This window comes from Cervus elaphus, chromosome 27, assembly GCF_910594005.1.
Source record: "Cervus elaphus chromosome 27, mCerEla1.1, whole genome shotgun sequence".
NCBI lineage: Eukaryota > Metazoa > Chordata > Mammalia > Artiodactyla > Cervidae > Cervus > Cervus elaphus.
Genome location: NC_057841.1, coordinates 56,115,835 through 56,137,210, shown reverse-complemented (window position 1 = coordinate 56,137,210; position 21,376 = coordinate 56,115,835). Strand labels below are relative to the sequence as shown.

General features: G+C 35.2%; 1 protein-coding gene across 4 annotated transcripts in view; it reads right to left on the bottom strand.

Annotated features, from left to right (window-relative positions):
* C27H18orf54 (chromosome 27 C18orf54 homolog) overlaps positions 1-21,363 on the bottom strand; it is a 29,733-nt gene extending 8,370 nt beyond the window's left edge. The window contains exons 1-9 of one of the 4 annotated variants that reach the window (XM_043888789.1): positions 21,149-21,362; positions 20,445-20,541; positions 18,124-18,446; positions 16,069-16,851; positions 15,582-15,732; positions 12,974-13,076; positions 6,812-6,943; positions 6,379-6,449; positions 86-1,188 (exon numbers count right to left, since the gene is read on the bottom strand). In XM_043888789.1, the coding sequence (XP_043744724.1) occupies positions 1,116-1,188; positions 6,379-6,449; positions 6,812-6,943; positions 12,974-13,076; positions 15,582-15,732; positions 16,069-16,851; positions 18,124-18,400 (1,590 nt within the window). In that variant the 5' untranslated portion in view covers positions 18,401-18,446; positions 20,445-20,541; positions 21,149-21,362 and the 3' untranslated portion in view covers positions 86-1,115. Of the gene's footprint in view, positions 1-85; positions 1,189-1,658; positions 6,168-6,378; positions 6,450-6,811; positions 6,944-12,973; positions 13,077-15,581; positions 15,733-16,068; positions 16,852-18,123; positions 18,447-20,444; positions 20,542-21,148 lie in introns of those variants that run through there. The other 3 variants (XM_043888792.1, XM_043888788.1, XM_043888790.1) reach the window with 3 other exon arrangements.
* Between the last annotated feature and the right edge of the window lie 13 nt (positions 21,364-21,376).

Here is a 21,376-nt window from a genome sequence, read left to right as displayed (position 1 = left end):
GGGGCAGGAATTCTTTGACCCAATGTGCTTAGAAATTCTTGACAGTAAAGGTACTAGCAAAAAATGCTCCAAAATTTGAGTAGTGTTAATTTGTATACATACAAACATACTCTTTAATTTCATCAGGCTTTTTTAATACACTTCACCACATCTTGACTTATTTCTTCTTTGTTAGTAAACATACTTCCTGCTCATCAGAAGCTCACTTGGCAGAAGTTGCAAAATTAGAGAGCTTTGTTTAGTTCTACCTAGTGACAAATCTTCAAGACTATAGATTGCTTTAAATAAAAGTTCAGCATTTACAAAATAGCTTTAATATAGTTAACTGATTTTCCATATTCATTTCAGTTACCAAATTTCATAAAGCAATTGGTCAAATAGTTTTTACTAGTTTGAGCTAACCTCAAAATTTAAATCTAAGAAATATCAAAATATTAAATTCTTAAATATCCCCCGCAAAGTGTTTTAAAAACTGTCAAGTACTGTCAGATTATCTCACATAAAATCAAAGCATTAATTAAATGAGGTTTTCCTGGAATTCACAATATAAAACATTCCTTTTAGCACTCCATCAATGTTATTTGCAAATACAACATATTCTTAAATGTTTGCTTTATGAGACCTGAAAGTAACATACTTCCATGTGGATAAGATACATCAACAATTTTGATATTCCTTAAGCTCCTTATGTTGGATGCTAACTTTATGAGCCTATTTAATTAAGAGATTTTGGATAGAAATCAGGAAAAGCTTCTAAATGATCCAGAACCAGATGATAAAATCCTGAGGATGCTGAAGAAGGTTTAAGTCCATGTTACCTTCAAGAACAGAAAACATCCATCTTTGACTATTAGACATATGATAGCCTGAAGACCAAAGTCAGACTAGGACTATGGGTCCTCCCAATTCACCTCTGGTATTTTGGCACAAAATGAAGAGAGGCCACAAAAAAATATATGGACGTATTCAAGTCTGGTTTTTAAAAAATATGTAATACTTGAACCAATCACAGAATAACGTATGGCTTATAGTTAACTTTGTCAGTTTAAGCGATATGAAAAAAATACATTTTGTTCTGTGGTGACTATTTATTGGTTAAACTTTTATTTTCCTCTTCATATTTTCGGTGACTGTTTCCCACTGGTATCATCAACCAGGTCTCTCAGGCGAGATAAATGGTGCAAAGCCCTTCATTAAAAAGTATAAAACACATTATCAACCAACATCAAGGACTGAATAGGTAATGCAGACAGTAAGAAATGGTCATTACATTGTTTATTAACTTCAAAATCAGTATAAGAGATAAACTTATGGAATATGTTTAGCATCAAAACTAAGAAAATTTTTCTTTATGAAACCTTGCAATCTGAATAACTCAGGGCTAAAGTAATTCATCTAAAATTCTATAAACAGATAAAAACTTATCTTTGACATTTAAAGATTTTCTTTTTTAAGTGTACCAAGTAGCCTAATAAAAAACAATAACAGGTATCATTTGTATCACACTTAGAACATCTTTTCCATGTGATTTTCAGAGAGAGATGATGCCTTCTGATATACTAAGTATATCATTTAAGAAATAAAGGACATAATTCATTTTTAGCATATACATTCAAAGCAGCTAAAATTTTAAAAATAGCACTAAAGAATCAGTTACATTTGAGGAAAACTCATTTTTATTGAGCATGGGGAAAACAAATGACAATTACATTGAATAATGTAGTATTATACCAGCAACCTGGTCTTCCCAATCATTCCTCAGACAAACCAAGAAGACAGGGACCCTTAACTTTCCAGTCTTCCTCTGAAAGTATTCTTCCAGCTTTCCCTCTCCCCTACCTTTCAGATCCTTGAGGATCACTCAGAAAATGTTAATCAACCATCCAAAAATATGTCTCTTGTAAACAAGAGACTAAGAAAAACAGAAATAATATAACATTTATGACATGAAGTAATCTCTAAGGTGAGAAATTAGTGAGAAGTTACAATGATGTATAATAAATAAAATACACCCTCCACTTTACCAAGAGTAAGAAGATGGAGGAAACTAGTAGTGTTAATTACTATATTACATCGTATCTATTTCCCTGTACTCTACTTCTTAGACACTCAAATGTAGTAAGAATCTGAATTCTGACACCCATTCAACAGCTTCTGTTAATTTTTGAGACTGTCATCTTCATTAACTAAATGACAATAACTCATCCAGGGTTACTAAGCAATTAGAGGTAAAACTAGACTTTATTATTTCTACATCCTATAATAATCTCTACTTAAAGAATTTTCTTCTTCCTAGACACATTTATGAGGAAGAATACAATCTGTAAATATAATACTTGGGGCTTATCTTCCTTTTTCTTTTCAGGTTGTGATTCAAGATACAGAAAGACAAGAGGCTAGAATTCGATCTCATTGTTTACAAATTGGAGGACCACAGATTCTTTAGATTTGAAGATCTATACAATGGGATGGGGAAAAAAAATTATCTTTATTTTCACTAAATGCTATCTCTAAATTAGCATTTCCTTCCATTATGAATGTAAGCAACAGACCAAAGTGATCTCACATGCCACAGAAGTCAGAGATATTTTCATATCACATAAGTCATTGCAGGTATGTTCTATACTCATGACTATTCCAAAATTACAAGTTTATATAATAGTTACAAAATTACAAGTTATTAAATCCACTGCTGTAACACAGTTACTCTTATTCTTTCTGTCTCAGTCTAGAAGTTCATATGACATAACTAGGTAACTATTAGAAAATTTTAAGTCTAGTTGTTGAGCCACCAAACAGTGAAGTCTCAGTGGTGACCCAGACATCAATGTCTTCCAATATTCTCTGTTTGCTGATCAACATGTGAAAGGTTAAGTAAAAGACCACACAAATGGTTAATGCTTTTATTCAAGTTATGCAAAAGGCTTTCACAATAATACACGTTTTTACAAAATGAGTTTTAACTTACCTGTATTTTAAATGTATTGTCTTATTTTAAATGCAATAAAGAGAAGCATATATTATTACTAATCAGAAATGTATTTAAATATTTTCATAATTAATTCACTGTAACTGGTTTCCTTTCTAATCCCATGTAGTATATTTTACGCCTTTAAAACACAATGTCAGGTAGAGAGGGGGGGTGGGTAATAAAGGAAAGGAATACAAAAGCTAAGTAGAAATATGAAACCTTTAGTGGCTCTACCTCAGTTACACAATCAGTTGGCAGTTTCTTTCATCTAACTCTTTTGAGAATAAAGCTTAGAAAAGAGACTATCAAAAGTGACTGGTATTTCAAAGGAAAGTAAGGGAGAAGGGAAGGATAAAACTGCAGAAGGAAATTTTTCTTGATTTTCTTCTGTCAAAAAGTGAAAAAGCACGTTAATGGGGAAAAGATCAACTTAAGGATTATATTACAACACTGGGTAATCATTCACCTTAAAAACTGAAATTTAAAAACTCATTTCTTATTTTGACAATGCATCTACCAGTAACCATTCAAATACATACAAATCAATCCCCAGAAACTCAGTAACACTGATTATATGATGACAATTCAGCTATATTTTAATTTACTTATTGATATCTTGCATTTACGTTTCTATTAATACTACTATATTGGCTGTTCTCTTAAAGACTATGTTTACTGACCAATATTCAGCCTAGTATTCAGCAAGAACTGAACAAAAGGCTTTTCTGGACAAACTGCCTACTATTTTCTAGATCTAAGTAACATACGGGCACATTAGAACAAAGAAAAATCTTTGCTTTAGGGTCATGTTTTGCAAGTCTGAGAGCTAATTCTGTCTATCCCTAGTATAGAATGAACACCAGAAAACTGAGCAGGAAAGGAGATCTGAGAAACAAGACAATTTTCCAGCTATCACTAAGCATGGTCTTCACAGCATGACCTTTATTATTGAGAATTCTTACACATTCATCTCCAATTAATATATAAAATTACATGTCCTGAGGCCAAAACCAAATTATTTTTGGAGGACTGATAATTCTGCAATCATCCACCATTGCTCACCTTTATAGTATGTGAACAATATGCAATTGCTCATTTTTTACAACCATCCTAAGCTTATACGACATAATAAAAGATCCTAGAAAAGGTACTGGCTCAAAAACCAATTCTTTCATTTGCTTAAAGATGATAACTTTAATATGTAAACACATAAGACAAAACTAAGTATTATAGGGATACAAAACAAATATAACTTTGATTCCTACTAAAAGCAAAATCTTTCTGGAAAAAATAACACCTTAAGCTGTATCAGCCATTTATACTTCAGGTCCAATGAACATTTTTCTGTTATTTCTAATAGGAGAACCTAAGAAAACTGAGTGTCCAGGGGAGTAAACAGAACCCATACCAAGATCCTGCAGTTTCCTAAAGCTAATGAAAGATATTTTAATGAACTGGTTAGCAATCCAAACTGTGAGAAAATCCAGTTATTTGAGGATTGGGGAGAAACACCCTAGAAAAGTAACTAAAGCTCCTAAAATACAACCTATAACTTCTGCAAAAGTTGGGTTCCTTTTAAGTATGAAAAGATGACCATAATCCTAAACGGCTACTTTGCAGTCTTGTAAGAGAAATTCTGAGATTGAATTAATTTTAAGTTGTCCTTAAAACAGTCTATCTAAAGACTGAAAATAAGGGGGAGAGGGGAAATGACATGCTTTCTTCATAAATCTAAACTTACTTCATAATACTACAAATGCCTTACTGATAATACTTTCAAAATGTAAAATAAAAGCCAAATTAAGGTTGCGTCAGCTAATCCAAAAGAATCAACAGCTAAGACCCATCTAACAAAACTGGACTCTTACTCTCTAAAACTGGCATTCTGTAGACAAGATTACTGATGGTCTAAGCTAGAAAAAAGTTACTACTATTAAAAAAAATTATAGAAAATGGTAAAAGCAACTGTACAATCAGTATCAATTTTTGTGGTTAACTACGTATGGTTCAGAGTTCATTTCCACCAAGAAAAACATCTTCTGGGCTACGTACTTTCAACTCAGGAAATACACAAGTCTTGTGACACAAGTTCAATATCAATGTTTTTAAGAACTGTGGAAAGCTTAAGGTCATCTACTTTAAATTTTAAAGCAGAAGGAGGTCTTTATCCAAGATAATCAACTGAGGTACTGCACAGAGACTAAAAGGATAATGCACCACTATCATTAATGAGAGTAGTATTAGGAACAGAGACTGTAGAATCTGTCTGGTTTGAATTCCAGTGCTGTTTTACTAGCCAGGCAGCCTTGAGCAAGTTACTTTATTACTTGATCTGTATTATGGAGCAAATAATAGTACTTACCTCACGGGGTTGTAAAAATCACATGAATTACATACAAAGCACTAAGAATACTGATACTTGGTAAATGTTCAATAAAGATTAGTTATTAGTATCACTACTCACTGAACCCTATTAGATATGAAACATTATAGCCAAGACTATGGCAAGCAACAAAGGAAGAGGCATTATTTCTACCTAGAATAGTGGCAGAAATCCATACATACTTTTTAAAGTATGAAAACAAAAATGAGATACATATCTTTCTCATGACAATTATAAGTTTACAAGTCTAGGGTTTCACTTTTCCACTGCTTCCTTACATAAAAGAATCCTAAGCAATTCTGAAAAGACAAACGGTAGTCAGTATTTGTCTAGCCCACTTACAGCCAAGCAAAATAATGTTACAAAGTAAAAAATTTTAATCTTAGCATTAACTAAACTGCCTATTCCATCTTTTGAGGGCACTTCATATTCACACAACCAAATCCCTAAAATATAACCTTCTCTTCCATCAATATCATGACTATAGGAAAGAATTGCATTCTTTCCAACTTTTAAGATAATGGAACTAAGAAAATAAGTAGATTAACACCTTAGGGCATTTGGACCTATCTTTACATCCAGGGCATTATACTCACTTTAGATTTCTGTGGAGATACATCAAACAATGATACAGTTATTTACCTCTTCTAGAGAGAACACAGGACAACACATCTCAAGCACAAGTTGTCCTTCCAGAATATTCACACCATTGCTCTCTCAAATTGTTGATATTACTCAGAAGGGAAAAGGAAAATTTCTCCAGGCCATTCACAGCTATTATATTTTAGGTGTCCACAGTTATCTCATTAAGCCCTAAGAATATTTTAGATAGAGAATAGCAAACGTTTAAGAGAAAAGTCTGAGGGTTAAACAACATACTCCAGGAAGCTTAAATATACCTAGTACATTTCTTCCTTCTTAGAGCTACTTAAGTCCATCCTGTAACCTTCTGATTTCAATCAAAGCAATGACTAAAACAGATTTGTATTCATAACATACTCAGAAATTAACAGAGAACACTTACTTTTGAAGTGACCTAGTAATAGGAGCCATACTTTCCTTCAACTGTAATTTAGAGAGATCATCTTCTGAGATCTATTATTGAAAACACCAAATATAATGAAATAGTGAAAATGTTATATAATTACAAACTTAAATGTTATTTAATATGTGATTAATAAGAACACATTAAGAAATATTGTCTGTATTCCCAAGGAAATAAATCTAGTAAATAATTTTCAGTAAAGCTTATATATATATACTATTAATTCTAAAAATATAACTTTATTTTGCAACAGTCCTAAAGTATGCCTCTAAATATTTGTTCACTATATACCATGCTTATTAACATAAAACTAGAGGGAAAAACTACAAAAAGATCTAGGAGGAAATCGTATCCTTCACAGATCTCAATTTGCATTCATAGATTTCAATTCATAAATTAAGTTTATGCTTACTTGTTTAATTTCTCCTTTTGGCTCTGCAGTTTTATTCTGATTGAAACTTTCTTGCACTGCCTGAAGATTAAATAACATTTGCTTCAGGGCTTCAACAGGTCCATGATGTTTCCCTCCAGAAAGGGTACAGCTCTAAAGTTAAAACACATGAACCACTCAAATTCATAAGGGGAAAAGTTATATTCTGCATTATTTCCCCACAATATAAAATTAATGCAAAATCCAAATAATACATGTCAATAAAGTGTTTCACCTAATCAAAACTGTAACTCAACCTCCTCTTACCCAGCCCCCAGATGGAGTCACTTAAAGACAATCATTATTAAAATGTTGGCATATACTTTCTAGTCCTTGTTCTTTTACAATGAATGGTGCATGTTTACATTTGCAACATATTCGTTTACCACATTTAAAATCATAGATTCTTACAAGTGAAAGGTCCTTAGAAAGCAGGTAAGCCAACATGCTCCTTTCAAGTGTGTAAATGAAGCTATCAACTGAACAAGAACTAGCAGTTCAAATACACAATGGTGTACTCTTCATTCTAAGAAAGGAAGGAAATTCTAATACAACATGGATGAACCTTGACAACATTACACTAAATGAAATAAGTCAATAACAAAAAGAAAAATATAGTACAATTCATCTTATACTATGCTATGGATTCAATTTGTGTCCTCCACCCCTGCCACCACCCCCAGAATTCATGACTATGAATGTGGCTGTATTGAGAGACAGGACTATAAGGAGGTAATTAAGTTAAGTGAGGTCATAAAGGTGGGACCCTGACAACCATTGAATTAGGAGACCAAGGAAAGGCCATGTGAGGACACAGTGGGAAGGTGGTTTGTCTGCAAGTTAGGGAAAGGGCCTTCACCAGTAAAATAATAAGTTAGCATCTTGATCTTAGATAATCCTGCCTCCAAAACTGTGAGAACTGAATATTTGTTGTTTAAGCCACCTAGCCTATGGCATTTTGTTATGGCAGCCTCAGCAGACTAAAACATACATGGTTTCCAGAATAATCAACTTTATCAAGAGCAAGTAGAACAGTGCCAGCAGAGGGTAGTAAACAGGTATATAGGTAAACAGGCGTGAGTAGTTAAGTGTTTAATGAGTACAGAGTTTCAGTGGGTAAAGATAAAAAAGTCCTAGCAATAGATAGAGGTGATGGGTACACAGCAATGTAAAGATACTTACTGCACAGAACTATATACTATATCCTTAAAAATGGTCAAAATATTATGAATACTTTACCAAAATTTTAAAAAAGAAGAAAAAGAAACAGCATAAGGATTCAGTTTGGCTTATACTCCTAACAACCTCGGAGACAGCACTTGAGGCATTATCTCTAAATGATCTGCATCCAGTCACTGGTTTAGAAGAAATTCTAGTTGCTAATACTAACCATAAAAGTTACAAAAGCTTGCCTCTGAAATTTGGTGTCTGCCTTGAGTGAGCTTTTCAGGCAAAATTGTGGCCAGAGTACCAAAAACGAGAAAACTAAAAAAAACAGATTATATGAACTGTTATGTGTCATTCATGAATGAATGTTTAATAAATGCTATTCAGTACATTTGATAGAATTTGTTCTGAGACTTGGCATTAAATCCTGGTAGTGAATGCCTCTGAGTACATCTTTTGGTATACATCTTTTGATATAGCTTTGACTCTTAGAACTATAGTACTGTTTCATATATTCAAAAAACAACCATTTAAACCACATAAAATGTGGGAATAACCCAATTTACACAATAAAAAAATGACCTAAGAGTATTACAAACCAATGACATGACCACACTGAAAGGAGCTGAGCAGAAAATAATTAACCAAGGTACGTTTGGAAAAGAATACGTTGACTGGATACTGTGCAGCTAAAGACAAAAAGTGTGTCTGTGTGCGTTAGTCGCTCAGTCGTGCAGGAGATGCTTTACTGTCTGAGCTACTAGGGAAGCCCCAAAGACAAACAGAATCGCACACAAACAATATAACTTAGCTAGTAAATTTATTTCTTACAGCAATTCTGAAACTATGCATATGCTAACACTGAAAAAACAAGTAAATCTATTATAGATAGTAACAGCAGAGATTCTTACCAGAGGAGAAAGAAGTTACAAATAAAGAACAGAAAGGGCTGAAACTAATACTGTGGTATTGAACTGGAATTGGTGTCAGTATGAACTCATGATTTTACACCTACACATAAAATATATTAATACATATGTAAATAGACATAGAAATATGTATACGTGTATATGTGGGTTAGCAAACATGTTTTCTAAGTCTGCCTGCTGAGAAAGTCTAGCATAAAGAACAACCCAGGAGCAATCAGCGCACCTCATGCTTAGATCTTAGTTTCTAAACAGTTTTCAAATAAAAAGAAACCATGGCTCCTCAGAGTAGTCCTCAAAAAATGATAGGGACATGTCAAAAGGACACAGGAGCCAACCTGAAGCTACTCTTACGGCCTAAACTGGAACAATTTAAGCAACGAATTAATAATATTATATTGTAAACCTAGAAAGTAATACCAGGTTTCCCTGGTAGCTCAGACGATAAAGAGTCTGCCTGCCATGTGGGAGATCCAGGTTCCATCCCTGGGTCGGGAAGATCCCCTGGAGAAGATCCCCTGGAGAAGGAAATGGCAACCCACTCCAGTATTCTTGCTGGGAAAATCCCATGGGCGGAGGAGCCTGGCAGATTACAGTCCATGGGGTCACAAAGAATCGGACATGACTGAGCAACTTCACTTTCACTTTTCTTTCAAACCTAGAATTAAATATCTGTAAGTCCCCAGATTTAGAGAACGAACTTATGGTTGCTAGGGGGGTTGGGGGGAAGGGATAGTTAGGGAGTTTGGATGGACATGTACATACTGCTATATTTAAAACAGATAACCAACAAGGACCTACTGTACAGCACATGGAACTCTGCTCCACGTTATGTAACAGCCTGGATGGGAGGGAAATTTGGGGGAGAATGGATACGTGTATATATATGGCTGAGTCCCTTTGCTGTTCACCTGAAACTTTCACAATATTGTTAATCAGATACACCCCAATATAAAATAAAGTTTTAAAAAAATCTGAGTCCCAATAAAAACAGTTTTACAAATGGGGAGGGAGGAAGAGCTCATTACACAAGAACTTCAACTAATAATTCAGACGAAAAAACAAGATCCACCAATGATGCTAAAAACAGTGGATGGAAGTTTGAGACTATTAATACTTGCACAGTCTCATAGCATCTCCCCTAAGACATTTATTAATTAACAAGAGGAAACCGTAATTTTACTAAAGAGAAAGCCAGTAGGCACATGTTCAAGACTAATATTACCAGTACTAACATATTATTATAGGTTTACCTATAATAAATATAAATTATCTATAAATAAATATAAAAATAAATTTCTAAGATAATTACATATTATCATTATCAGTATACTGCTCTGGACTGAATGTGTGTACCCCCTACAATTCAAATGTGCAATGTGAATTAATCCCAACATGACGGCACTTGGAGGAGGGGCTTCTATGAAGTAACTAGGTCATGAAGGTGGAATTCTCACGAGCGGGATTAGTGCCCTTACAGGAAAAGACGCAGAAAGCTTGCTCCCTCTCTGCTCTCTGCCACATGAGGAAACAAGCAGATGGCCACCTGAAAACTAGGAAGCAGGATCTCACCAGACACCTTCATCTGAACTTCTTAGCCTCCAGAAACGTGAGAAATAATGTCTGTTGTTTAAGCCACCTGGTCTATGGCATATTTACTACAGCAGCCCGAACTAAGACACATTATCAACATTATCAACGACAACATGACCCCTCTGATATGATGCACTGAGAAGGGCACAGCATGATTTCTGTTGCATTCTTGCCAAAAATTCATAACCCCATTTTAATCAAGAGTAAACTTCAGATAAACCCCACTGAGGAACAATCTACAGGAAAAAACCAACTGACCATTAAGTCTTCAAAAGTGTCAAGATCATGACAGACAAAACTGAGGAATTGTGAAGACTGAAGCAGATTGAGGAGATATGACAACTAAATGCAATGCTAGATCTTACAACAGGACATTGGCAGGAAAACTGGTGAAATCAGAATAACGTCTGTGGTTTAAGTAACAGTATTATGCCAATGTGAAAATTACACTATGGTCAGTGAGATGTTAACATTAGGGAAGCTGAGAGAAGGGTGACAGGAATTATCTGTATTATTTTTGCAACCTTCTATAAACTTAGAACTATTTAAAAATTAAGAAACACAGTGGTAGTGAGGTGGTGTCTGTGTAAAGGCAAAAGAAAAGAGATTGGCTGGCTAGTATTTAATGGTCACCCATCTCAAACTTTACAAAATTTACGCAGATCTGTTCCTCTACCAGGGCTCACTTCAACTAAGTAAACTGTACCACTCACTGCTTTAGTTGCTTGGCTCAAACATCTTGGACTCACCCTTTGAATCTTCTGTCTCCATCCTACCCAGTCACCTTAAGAACACATTTCAAGTCTAACTATTTCTGACCACTTCTAATGCTCCCACCTAACCCAAGTCTTTACAATCCCTATTCTGGAAGACGGCTAAAACCTCCTAACTGGGTTCCTTGTCCTTCCCCAGCTCCTCTCAAGTCTATGTTCCATACCACTGCCACTTTATATTTTAAAATGTAGATCTGATCATTTCATTCCTCCGAAGTACTTCAGGCACTTTTCATCTCACTTAAAAGGTAAAATCTTCATTCCACTGCTTACTTACCTATACGATCTGACTCCTGGTTACCATCTTATCTCTTAAACATTCTTCCTTGCTCATTCTGACTGAGCTACACTGACTGGACTCTGATTTTCCTTGAACATTTTTCTGCTTTAGGGTTTCTGCACTTACTATTCCCTCTAAATGAAAAGTTATCTCCCTCTGAGTACACATATGGCTTATTCCCTCATTCTAGGTTTTGGTGCAAACATCACCTCACAAGAGGCCGTTCGTTCCTGCCCACTCCAGCTAAAATTTCTCTGCCCTCGTTTCTCTATCTCAATCAGTTTTTCTTCACAATATCTATAAGATTCTCCTTTATACATGGGCTTCCCAGGTGGCACAATGGTGTAAAGAATCCATCTGCCAATACAGGAGACACAGGTTCAATCCCTGGGTTGGGAAGATCCCCTGGAGTAGGAAATGGCAACCCACTCTAGTATTCTTGCCTGAGAAATCCTATGAACAGAGGAGACGGGTGGACTGTAGCTCATGGGGTTGCAAAGAGTCAGACATGACTGAGCACAGCACTTATATATTATTGTTTGTTGTTATTATTCAATCACCATTACCTATTTCATTTTGATATAGCTCCTCTGTCCAACTTGGAATAAAAAATCCAAGAGGCAAGGATTCTTCTTTTATTCACTATTAGGAATACAATTCCTAGAAAAGTGTTTGGTACTCAAATTTATCTGGCAAATAAATATTTGATAATTAAGTTTCACTTACCCAGCATTTGCTATAGCATCTTCTTAGAGCACTAAGGTCAGACATATTCTGACAACCTCTACTTTCTCTAGTAAATTTCACTTAAAGAAAAGATATATATTAAAATTTTTAGCTAATTTTTGTCTGGAATGTTCAATCTCTCAAATCTTCCAGATGTCAGTATCTCAAAAGTGTATTCAATATTTAACAGCCATGAATTAAAATTCTAAATCATATAATCATTCCTTATGTATATATATAAACATTTACACTTTATTTCAGGATTACTTGCAAGATGTACATGTGCTGATTTTATAAAGCTGAGTAATAAATTTCCCATTTTAAATTAAACAGATGTATAATTGTCTCTTAGAAACACAACTCTCAATAAGCAACTGCCCTATGGGAAAATATAACTTACTCTGTAAGGTGCTGTTTTACATGTTTTCCAGGGGGAAAAAAAAAGAAACCACTGTAATGACAATTTAGGCTCCCCAGAGAGTTCAATCCCAGGTCCCTCTACTTCAGAATACCAATATTATCAGTAATTCTAGGAGTGATGGTCTTACGGATATGTGCTGGGGAAGAGAGGATTTGAGCCATTTTTTGTTTTATAATATCCAAATAACTTAGAAATTAATATCTATAAATTAGTCATAAATATTCCTTTAATAAGATAAAAAGATTTAATATCACCCACCTGATTATCATCATTTAAAAAATCTTCAAGGAATTCATTAGCATACTTTGTCTTTGCAATTTGTTGAGGACTATCATTAGTGTTAACAGGAACAGGAGATTTGCTAGGATTTAAGGATACAAGACAGCATATAAGTTCCCAATTGATAAAAATTAGACAGTATATAACTGACGGTTATCATTTAAAATGGTCACCATGAAGTAACCATTATAGATAGGATTCCTATGGATGTTGCTTGATAATTCCTTCATCTTCTCCCTAAACTTCTTCCTTCATCGCTCCCTATCTCCTTGCTTTTCCTGTAAAGCTTTAAGGAAAAATATAAAGAAACTGAAGACATTAGTCTTTAATTAAATAAATGAGCCTTCAAATATACTTATCCTCCAAAAGCTCATTTGTTTGAAACAAGCAGTACATTTTTCCAATTAAACATTTTTGGTCACTCAACATTAATACACAAAGCCCCCACAAATTTATAAGTTTCTATTAAGATGGAACTACATGCTGCTTCTACATCAAAGCAACAGGACAGACTCTCCTCCAGAACTGGCACTAAGGACAGACTAAAGTGAGAGAAGGATTAATTCTGAAATTAAAATTCCTGAGTTCAACTCCCAATCTCACTCCCGGTATGACTTCACAAAACTTTACCTTCACTTCAGTTTCTACATTCACAGTCCTTCTTATCTCATGTACTACATAAATTTAACTCTCCATACCTGGGACATTTAAAAGAAGTTCAATAAATGAAAGTTTTTTTCTTAATGTTCAAGGGGAAGAAAAGTGCATCCCTAGCAAAAGTAAAAATTTTCTCAAAACAAAAATCCATTAGCTGCAGAGAATAAACTCATTCTATCTCTCATTTATATATCAATATGTGTTTCTTATTCAAGTACTCACATATCTAAGACTCTTAAAACACTTAAACATCATAATGCACATTTTTTTCTCGGTAATTAGCAGTTCTTCATTATTCACTCATCTGATTTGTAATTTACTATGAACTTTTTCTTGTTCCCAAGTAGCTTTTCCTCCCATTCTTTAACAAAGAGTTTGTACATCCAACTATCATCAAAAAAGCATTTATCTGATTATAAAAGATGAGTGCTGGATATATATGGAATCATCATGCTATTCCTCTACTTTTGTACTTGTCTGACATTTTCTATTACAGAAAGTTAAACCAAAAAAACAATTTTCTGGCTGTGGTTATTCTATCTTTTAGTACACTATTACCTAGTCAATTTTGTTTTTGATGACAGATTAATAATTTGTCAATATCACACTTAAGTCAGATCTATTCCTTATCACACCATCAATAATTTTATGTAAAACATATCCATCATAATATGATGGTACTAGGGCAAACCATAAACGATAATTATACAAGTCAGAAGTCATAGTATCTAATTACAAAATACATTTAGTATATTAAAAAACTTTACTCAATTTAAGCACCTCTGATATCTGCTCACCCTATATATAGGATTTTACAAATACAGATACAATACAACCAACTGATAAGAAAATAAGAAATTAGTAAATATGAAAAATAAGAGAACTTTAAGAATTAAGAGAGCTAATTATTAATCCTAGTTTGTTTGTTTTTTAACACATTAATGAACCAACCATTGAGAAATGAAGCTGAACAAACAAAAAATATTCTGGATGATCACCACCACTATTACAATTTACAAGGGAGTGTCATAGATCAGAAACTGTCCTAAGTACCTTATATTTATTTTCTAATCAACTGAATCCTGACAACTCCAAAGTAGAAGCAACCTGTACAAAATCTCAGCAAGGAAATGACAGAATCAAGATTCCAAACTGCAATTACAGTCAATGTCCACATTTAAGAAAATAAGACACTCAAATGAGAAGTAATCAAAGAAGGAGTCAGGAAATAAACTCTAAACAGAATGAAGGTTTAGACAACTGAAGATATTAAATTATCAGAGCCTAGGACAGGATATAGGATTACAAAGAATGCATTTCTAACATGGAATTAATATCACTAAGAAAAGAAGCTTTCCGAGACTCTTCCTCTACACTCACATTCATGGGTAAACACTTTAAATTATTCTGAGCAACTATATCACAGAAAGGTTTAGCACACAAATGAAAACACTCTTAGAAACTTCAAACATTTACCAAACAAAAATGATACCATCATTTGTGGAAAATAATGATTGAAAAATATTAAAATGTAAATGAAGAGAAAGGAGTATTCTAAAATATAGAGAACATATAGAGGGAGAAAAAACTTAAAAGTAAAAAAAGAAAGTAGTAAAATTTTAATAGCCTTCTCCATTTGCAAAATAATTGCTTTTGGTTCTAATTCCTCCTATTAAACATATATCAATATTTTCTAGTGCAGCGAAAGGATCATGTAACAAAGACAAAAGTTATATAAGGTACCTAAAGTTACCACCATCTTGTGGTAACTAATGAAAAATGCGATCTAAAGCAAACACAAAGTTATGCTCTGTAAAAATACCATGATACTACCATTGTTAATTATCATTAAGTTACTTAAAGATTAAATCAGATGTGCACATGGCATTCTTCATTTAGAAAACTGAATAATTTCTCTATTTTAACTTACAAAGTAACAGGAATATTTTCCCATGATCTTTCCGCTTCAAGTTTATCTAATGAACAAGGACTGTCATCCTTTTTCATAGACTTTGGTAACTCTTCAGTACAATGCTCTAGATTTCTCTTGGCCTTCAGGATAAGCAATTCAATTTTGTCACCTAATTTAAAAGATTACATTAATTCTTTAAGAAAAGAAATAAATGCAAAGCATAGTAAAATCTTATAAAGGCAACAAGAATTTACATTATTTGGAATATAAACATATCCACAATAGCAAGCTATGTTAAAATGTGACATTTATTGTGACACAAAGGAAAAAATAAAGACATTTTTCTAGTCACAGAATACTACATAAATAAACGTGATTAAGAATTCAAAACAAAAATATCACTTGAGCATTGTATCAAGAATATAACAGATCCTAGATGCTAGGTCAAATTTACAGCACTTTAGTTACTAAAAACAGTAAAAACACACAAAAAAAGAACAATTACCACTGAATGGCTTTTTGGATTCTGGAAGAAGCGGGTTCTCACACAGACACTGGCTAGGTTCAGGACCACATTTATATTCATTCAGTAATCCTTTATCCTCACTCAAGGAATGTGAAATGTTTGATGGTTCAAAGGAATATTCAAAACAATCTAATTTATTCATTAGCCGAGAAGTTCTTTGTGCCTGGTAACTATGCCGAGGAGAACATTGATCTTCTTTAAACATTTGATATATTCTTTGACTATCTGTATCAGGTAACAAGTCTTGATTGTAGAGCCAAACTGGGTACTTGAAGTCCGGTATACTAGTTATCCCTGAAATATTAAGGTCAGACTTCTGGCTAGTGAGCCATCTTGGGTAATTCTTTTCAAGATTGTGTTCTGAACTGTCCCTAAAAGGTAATTTTTTGGAAAAAGATAAAGAAGGTACAGAAACACTTTTATTAGCCTTATTCATGAATTTTGGGTTTTTCAGCCTACCACATTGCCTTCCTTTCATATTTGTGTACACAACTGGGGTATCTAAGTTATCCTTGCCCTGGAGAGCAGCTGGTTCTTGAAAATTCTGATTCTTTTCTCTGTCAGATGAACTCAGTCTTCCAATGTGTTTCCTGTTTTTCTTGCTACTTCCGTGACCTGATCCAAAATAAGTGAAAGAAAATGATCCATCTGCTGGAAGCTTTAATAGATCATCAGTTGTTAGACTAATGGAGTCTATGTCATTAAGAGTCTGTCCGCTATAGGATAAGGATAAATGTCTTTTGTCATCAGGATTTTCAAAAGCTGAAAAACAAAGCAGAATTCTGTTTATCTTCTTGTATCACATATAAAAATACTTCATAATATTCAACAGTAAATGAGAATTAAGAATCATGTTTGCTGTTTTCCCTTAATCTTTACTTAAGCTTTGATTAAAAGCATGAAAGGTATAGGCTGATGTAATAGGATATGGTTTTTTTCCTTCACATGTCTTCAATTTAACTACTCACTACACTTTTTTCTCTCTAGCCTCCTAGATATTCTCATATTCTTTAATTTACAGTTTCTTCATCTAGACACACCCAATGCACTAATACACTCACAGGAATACCGGTCACTCAACTGCAACACAGGAAAAAAACAAGTCGTTAAACTAGGTGAAAAAACAATTTGCTTTCCTGCTTGCTAACCCTGAAATACACAGAACAGCTGTTCTAATTCTCCTTTCTGGAATATACTGCCCAGTCTTCTAACAGTTGATGTAAACTTTTTTCACCCTAGAGGTGAGTCAAGTGTTAACTGGGTTATCAACAGATACATTTTCCAAACTTGTCTTCATGGACCTCGATACCGTGCTGTGCTCTGCTTAGTCACTCAGTCGTGTCCGACTCTTTGCAACCCCACAGACTGTAGCCTGCCAGGCTCCTCTGTCCATGGGGATTCTCTAGGCAAGAACAGTGGAGTGGGTTGCCATGTCCTCTTCCAGGGGATCTTCCCAACCAAGGGATCGAACCCAGGTCTCCCGCATTGCAGGTATAATCTACCGACTGAGCCACCAGGGAAGCCCTAATGGACATCTGACCAAGGAAAAATCCTTAACATCCTGTGAATGTTACTGACCCACAGAATAGAGACAAGGAAGATTAATACAGCCCTATCCTCTCAACTGAACTGATCAAGTATAAATTCTGAAAAGCTAAAAATAAAAATAAATAAATAAATTCTGAAAGGCTGAGATTTGTTTAAAGTCATTAAGCTAGGTAATGAAAGCTAGAACCACCAAGTCAATGCTCTTTCCATTACACTGTAACAGAATGGCTTAAGGGTTTAGAATCAGCCATCTGCTATTACTAGTTGCATTTTATAAGCTTCTACTCCAAAGTCAAAAGAGGATCTACCCCAAAACTCCAGAGAACCAAAAAATCACAGAATCATTTAAGAAATATATGCAGAACTCAACATTACAAGTCATTTTTTACTTCAAAACAAAATAAAGCATTTAGTTTTCTAAGACTATACATCTCTCAAAATGCTTTAAATCAATAGGTAAAAAGAAAACAAAGGATAAAAGCATACCATTGTTTGGTTTACAAATGTAGCTGGAGAATTCCGGCATATTGGTAGAACATTTATCAATGTTAATCTTTCCAGTGCTTGCACCAAGACACATTTGGCTTAGATCAAAATCATCAATATAGGCCTGTAGAGCCTGAGACGCAGAGCTGTACAGTTTATCCTTATACCGAAAAGAGCCAGAGTTAGAGGAATTACTGCCACTCAGGCTGCAGCTTAACAGAGAAGATACTGAAGATTGCCGAGAACAAACCCTGTGTTTTGTATTTGATTTTGCCATGGCTTCCTCAAAATTGGTTATTTCTATTCATTTCTCCTAAAAACAACTATAATACAAAAAGAAAAGGTTAAAGTTCCAATTAAAAAGAGTAATATCACACAGAGAAATTACTAAATTTGTATAAACTTTTTACAACTTTAAAAAATAAAACCCATTATCTGTAAATTATTTTTAGGCAACACACATTATATATTTTCCATTTTAATTAATGTAAATTCTTTCATCATCTATTTAGAAAACATGCATTGAGCACCTAATATATGCTTGGAATTATATATACAAAAATCATCTGATGAATGATGCAAGGAGCTCAGATCTGCTGCTCTGTGATAACCTAGAGGGATGGGATGGAAGGTGGGAAGGGATTTAAGAAGGAGGGGACATATCTATGGCTGATTCATGTTGATATATGGCAGAAACCAACACAATATTGTAATTATCCTCCAACTAAAAACAAATATATTTTTTAAAAAATCATCTAAGACTATATAGGAAGTGTCAAGGAAGAATACTCACTTTTTTAAAGTCCTGTAAACTACTGATGTAGTCTTTTCTTATGCTGAAACACTCTATGACATCACAATACATAACATTCCCCCATACAAAATATTGTTCAACTCATAAGCCCACCACCATACACTACACACAGTAGGTGCTTGATAAATTTTTAAAAGGCATCAAATGACATAGTTGAAACAAGGAGGAAAAATGGAGACTAATTATCCACTTTCAACATTTTAAATGCCAATATGTAACTTTAGGCAACCTTTTCCCCCAAGACGTGAGCAAACAAAATAATTTACAATATTCATCAATAAAGAAAGTATTACTGTGAAGTAAGCTGGCAAAATGTTCTTTTCCTAAAATAATGCAGTTTTAACAATCCTTTTCTGACATTCGTTTTTTGATACTACCCTGTTTTCAATTCTCATGTAAAACAGATTCAGCCCACCTCTCGAAGGAGACTTAACAGTATGGAAAAATTGCCTCAATGCACTCATCTTTTTTTCCATTATTAAAATTGAGAGAATTTCGGTCTACATTAAAAGAGCAACAACAGTATCTATATTTGAAAACCTAAGAAATAACAGAATGAACAGGCACTACTTGAGTAAATAACATGACATTCTTTTAGAATTAAATCAATGGATTTTCTGAGGTAAAAATAAAAGCTTAATGTCTAGGACTTATCATATGCTATGATATTATAACATGTTTCAGTTCAGTTCAGTCACTCAGTCGTGTCCGACTCTTTGCGACCCATGGATTGCAGCAGGCCAGGCTTCCCTGTCCATCCATGTCCATCCCCAACTCCCGGAGTTTATTCAAACCCATGGCCATTGAGTCGGTGATGCCATCCAACCATCTCATCCTCTGTTGTCCCCTTCTCCTCCCACCCTCAATCGGGGGTTATAATTTTAGGAATGTTTAACTTATAACAATTTTTAATGTAATCTTAATAACTGTCAAATTTGATTTTAGAACACTGAGAAAGTTTTCAGTTTAAGAAGAGAAAAAGGTCAGAGTTGACAGTAGTCAACCGAAGCCTCAGACAAACGTAAGATAATTATTTCTCTGACTGCTCTGATACTACTGGTATACCTTCTAAAGACTGGCTAGACCAAGTTAGCGTTGCCTTTTCTTCACCCATCTAATGATTTTAAATCTTCTCAAGTAAATATTGCTTGCATGACAAAACTGACCAAACGTTTCCGCCCTTATCCCAACACAGCACAGGTTACCGATTTTGTATTTTATTTTACAAAATCTTAAAGACAAAAACAAAACCCTAAAAGGGAAAGCTGTTGGATTACAGTTCTCAGTGAGTGGGTAATAACATTTATTTTAATTCACAGGAAGCAAAAAGAAAACCCACGACTGAATTATTCCTGTGCAAAGTTTCCAAAAGTACACAAACGAAAGTTTAAGTCAACTCCTGGGCACCCATCATTCTGCCATCAATGACCAACACAACCACACTCTTTATCCATTCACTTCTCCTCACGTCCGCCACAGAATTATTTGGAAACAAATTCGCTCTTACCATTTCTTCCGTAAACATTTCAGCATGCCGCTCCAAAAGGAAATCCATCATTCCGACGAATAGAATGTTGAAAGGAGTGGCCAGTGGTTTCAACTACCTTTGATTCAAACGCAAAACGTACAGCGTTAACCAATATGGTAATAGCTCACAGGAAATAAACAAACGACTCAACGGCTCTGTGATTTATATTAGGAAAATGAACGTGTTTGTGGTTGCCGCAAAAACAAGACCTATTGACCCTGGAAAGCGAAGATCGCTGGCGCCCCTGCTGACGGGCATCTTCGGATTCAAAGCTTGCGCCCTGAAAGAACTAGAACCCACCTCCCTCAGGGATTCCAGCATCCCCCGCCCGTCCACCCAACGCCGCGGTCACAGACACAGGTTTCTCTAAACCGTTATCAGACAACAGGAGTGGGTGGGCTGAGTCTTTGCGAGGCAGCGGCCCCCGAAGCCCAAGAGCCTCCCTCCCCGCCCGCTTCAGCCTCCGGAAGCGCCCGAAGGCCAAGCCAGGCCCTTCCGTCCCATTCCGAGCCTCTCCTCGTTAAGTTTGCCGCTTTACACCCGACCTCTCAGTCCGAGCCTTGCCTCAGGAAACGCCTTTCCTCTCCCACCCCGCCATCTTTCCCTTAGCCCTCCCCTCCCCTCAGGCTGTCAAGGAATGAGACGCCCCTCGAAAATACACCCGCCGTTCGGGCCGAACTCACCGACGAAGGCCCGAAAAAAACAGAGAAAAGCGCACACGTCCACAATTCTCCACTGAAAGCCTCGGGCTGTCACAGGATGGGAGACGCGACAAAGCATCCCGACCCGGTCGCCGCCCCGCCCCCGTCTCAGGTCGCTCGCATTTCCCTCCGCCGTCAGGGCCCAGGGCTACGCCCGCGCTCGCTTTCAAACTGACCCAACATGGCGCTGACTTGCGGTGCGCATGCGTG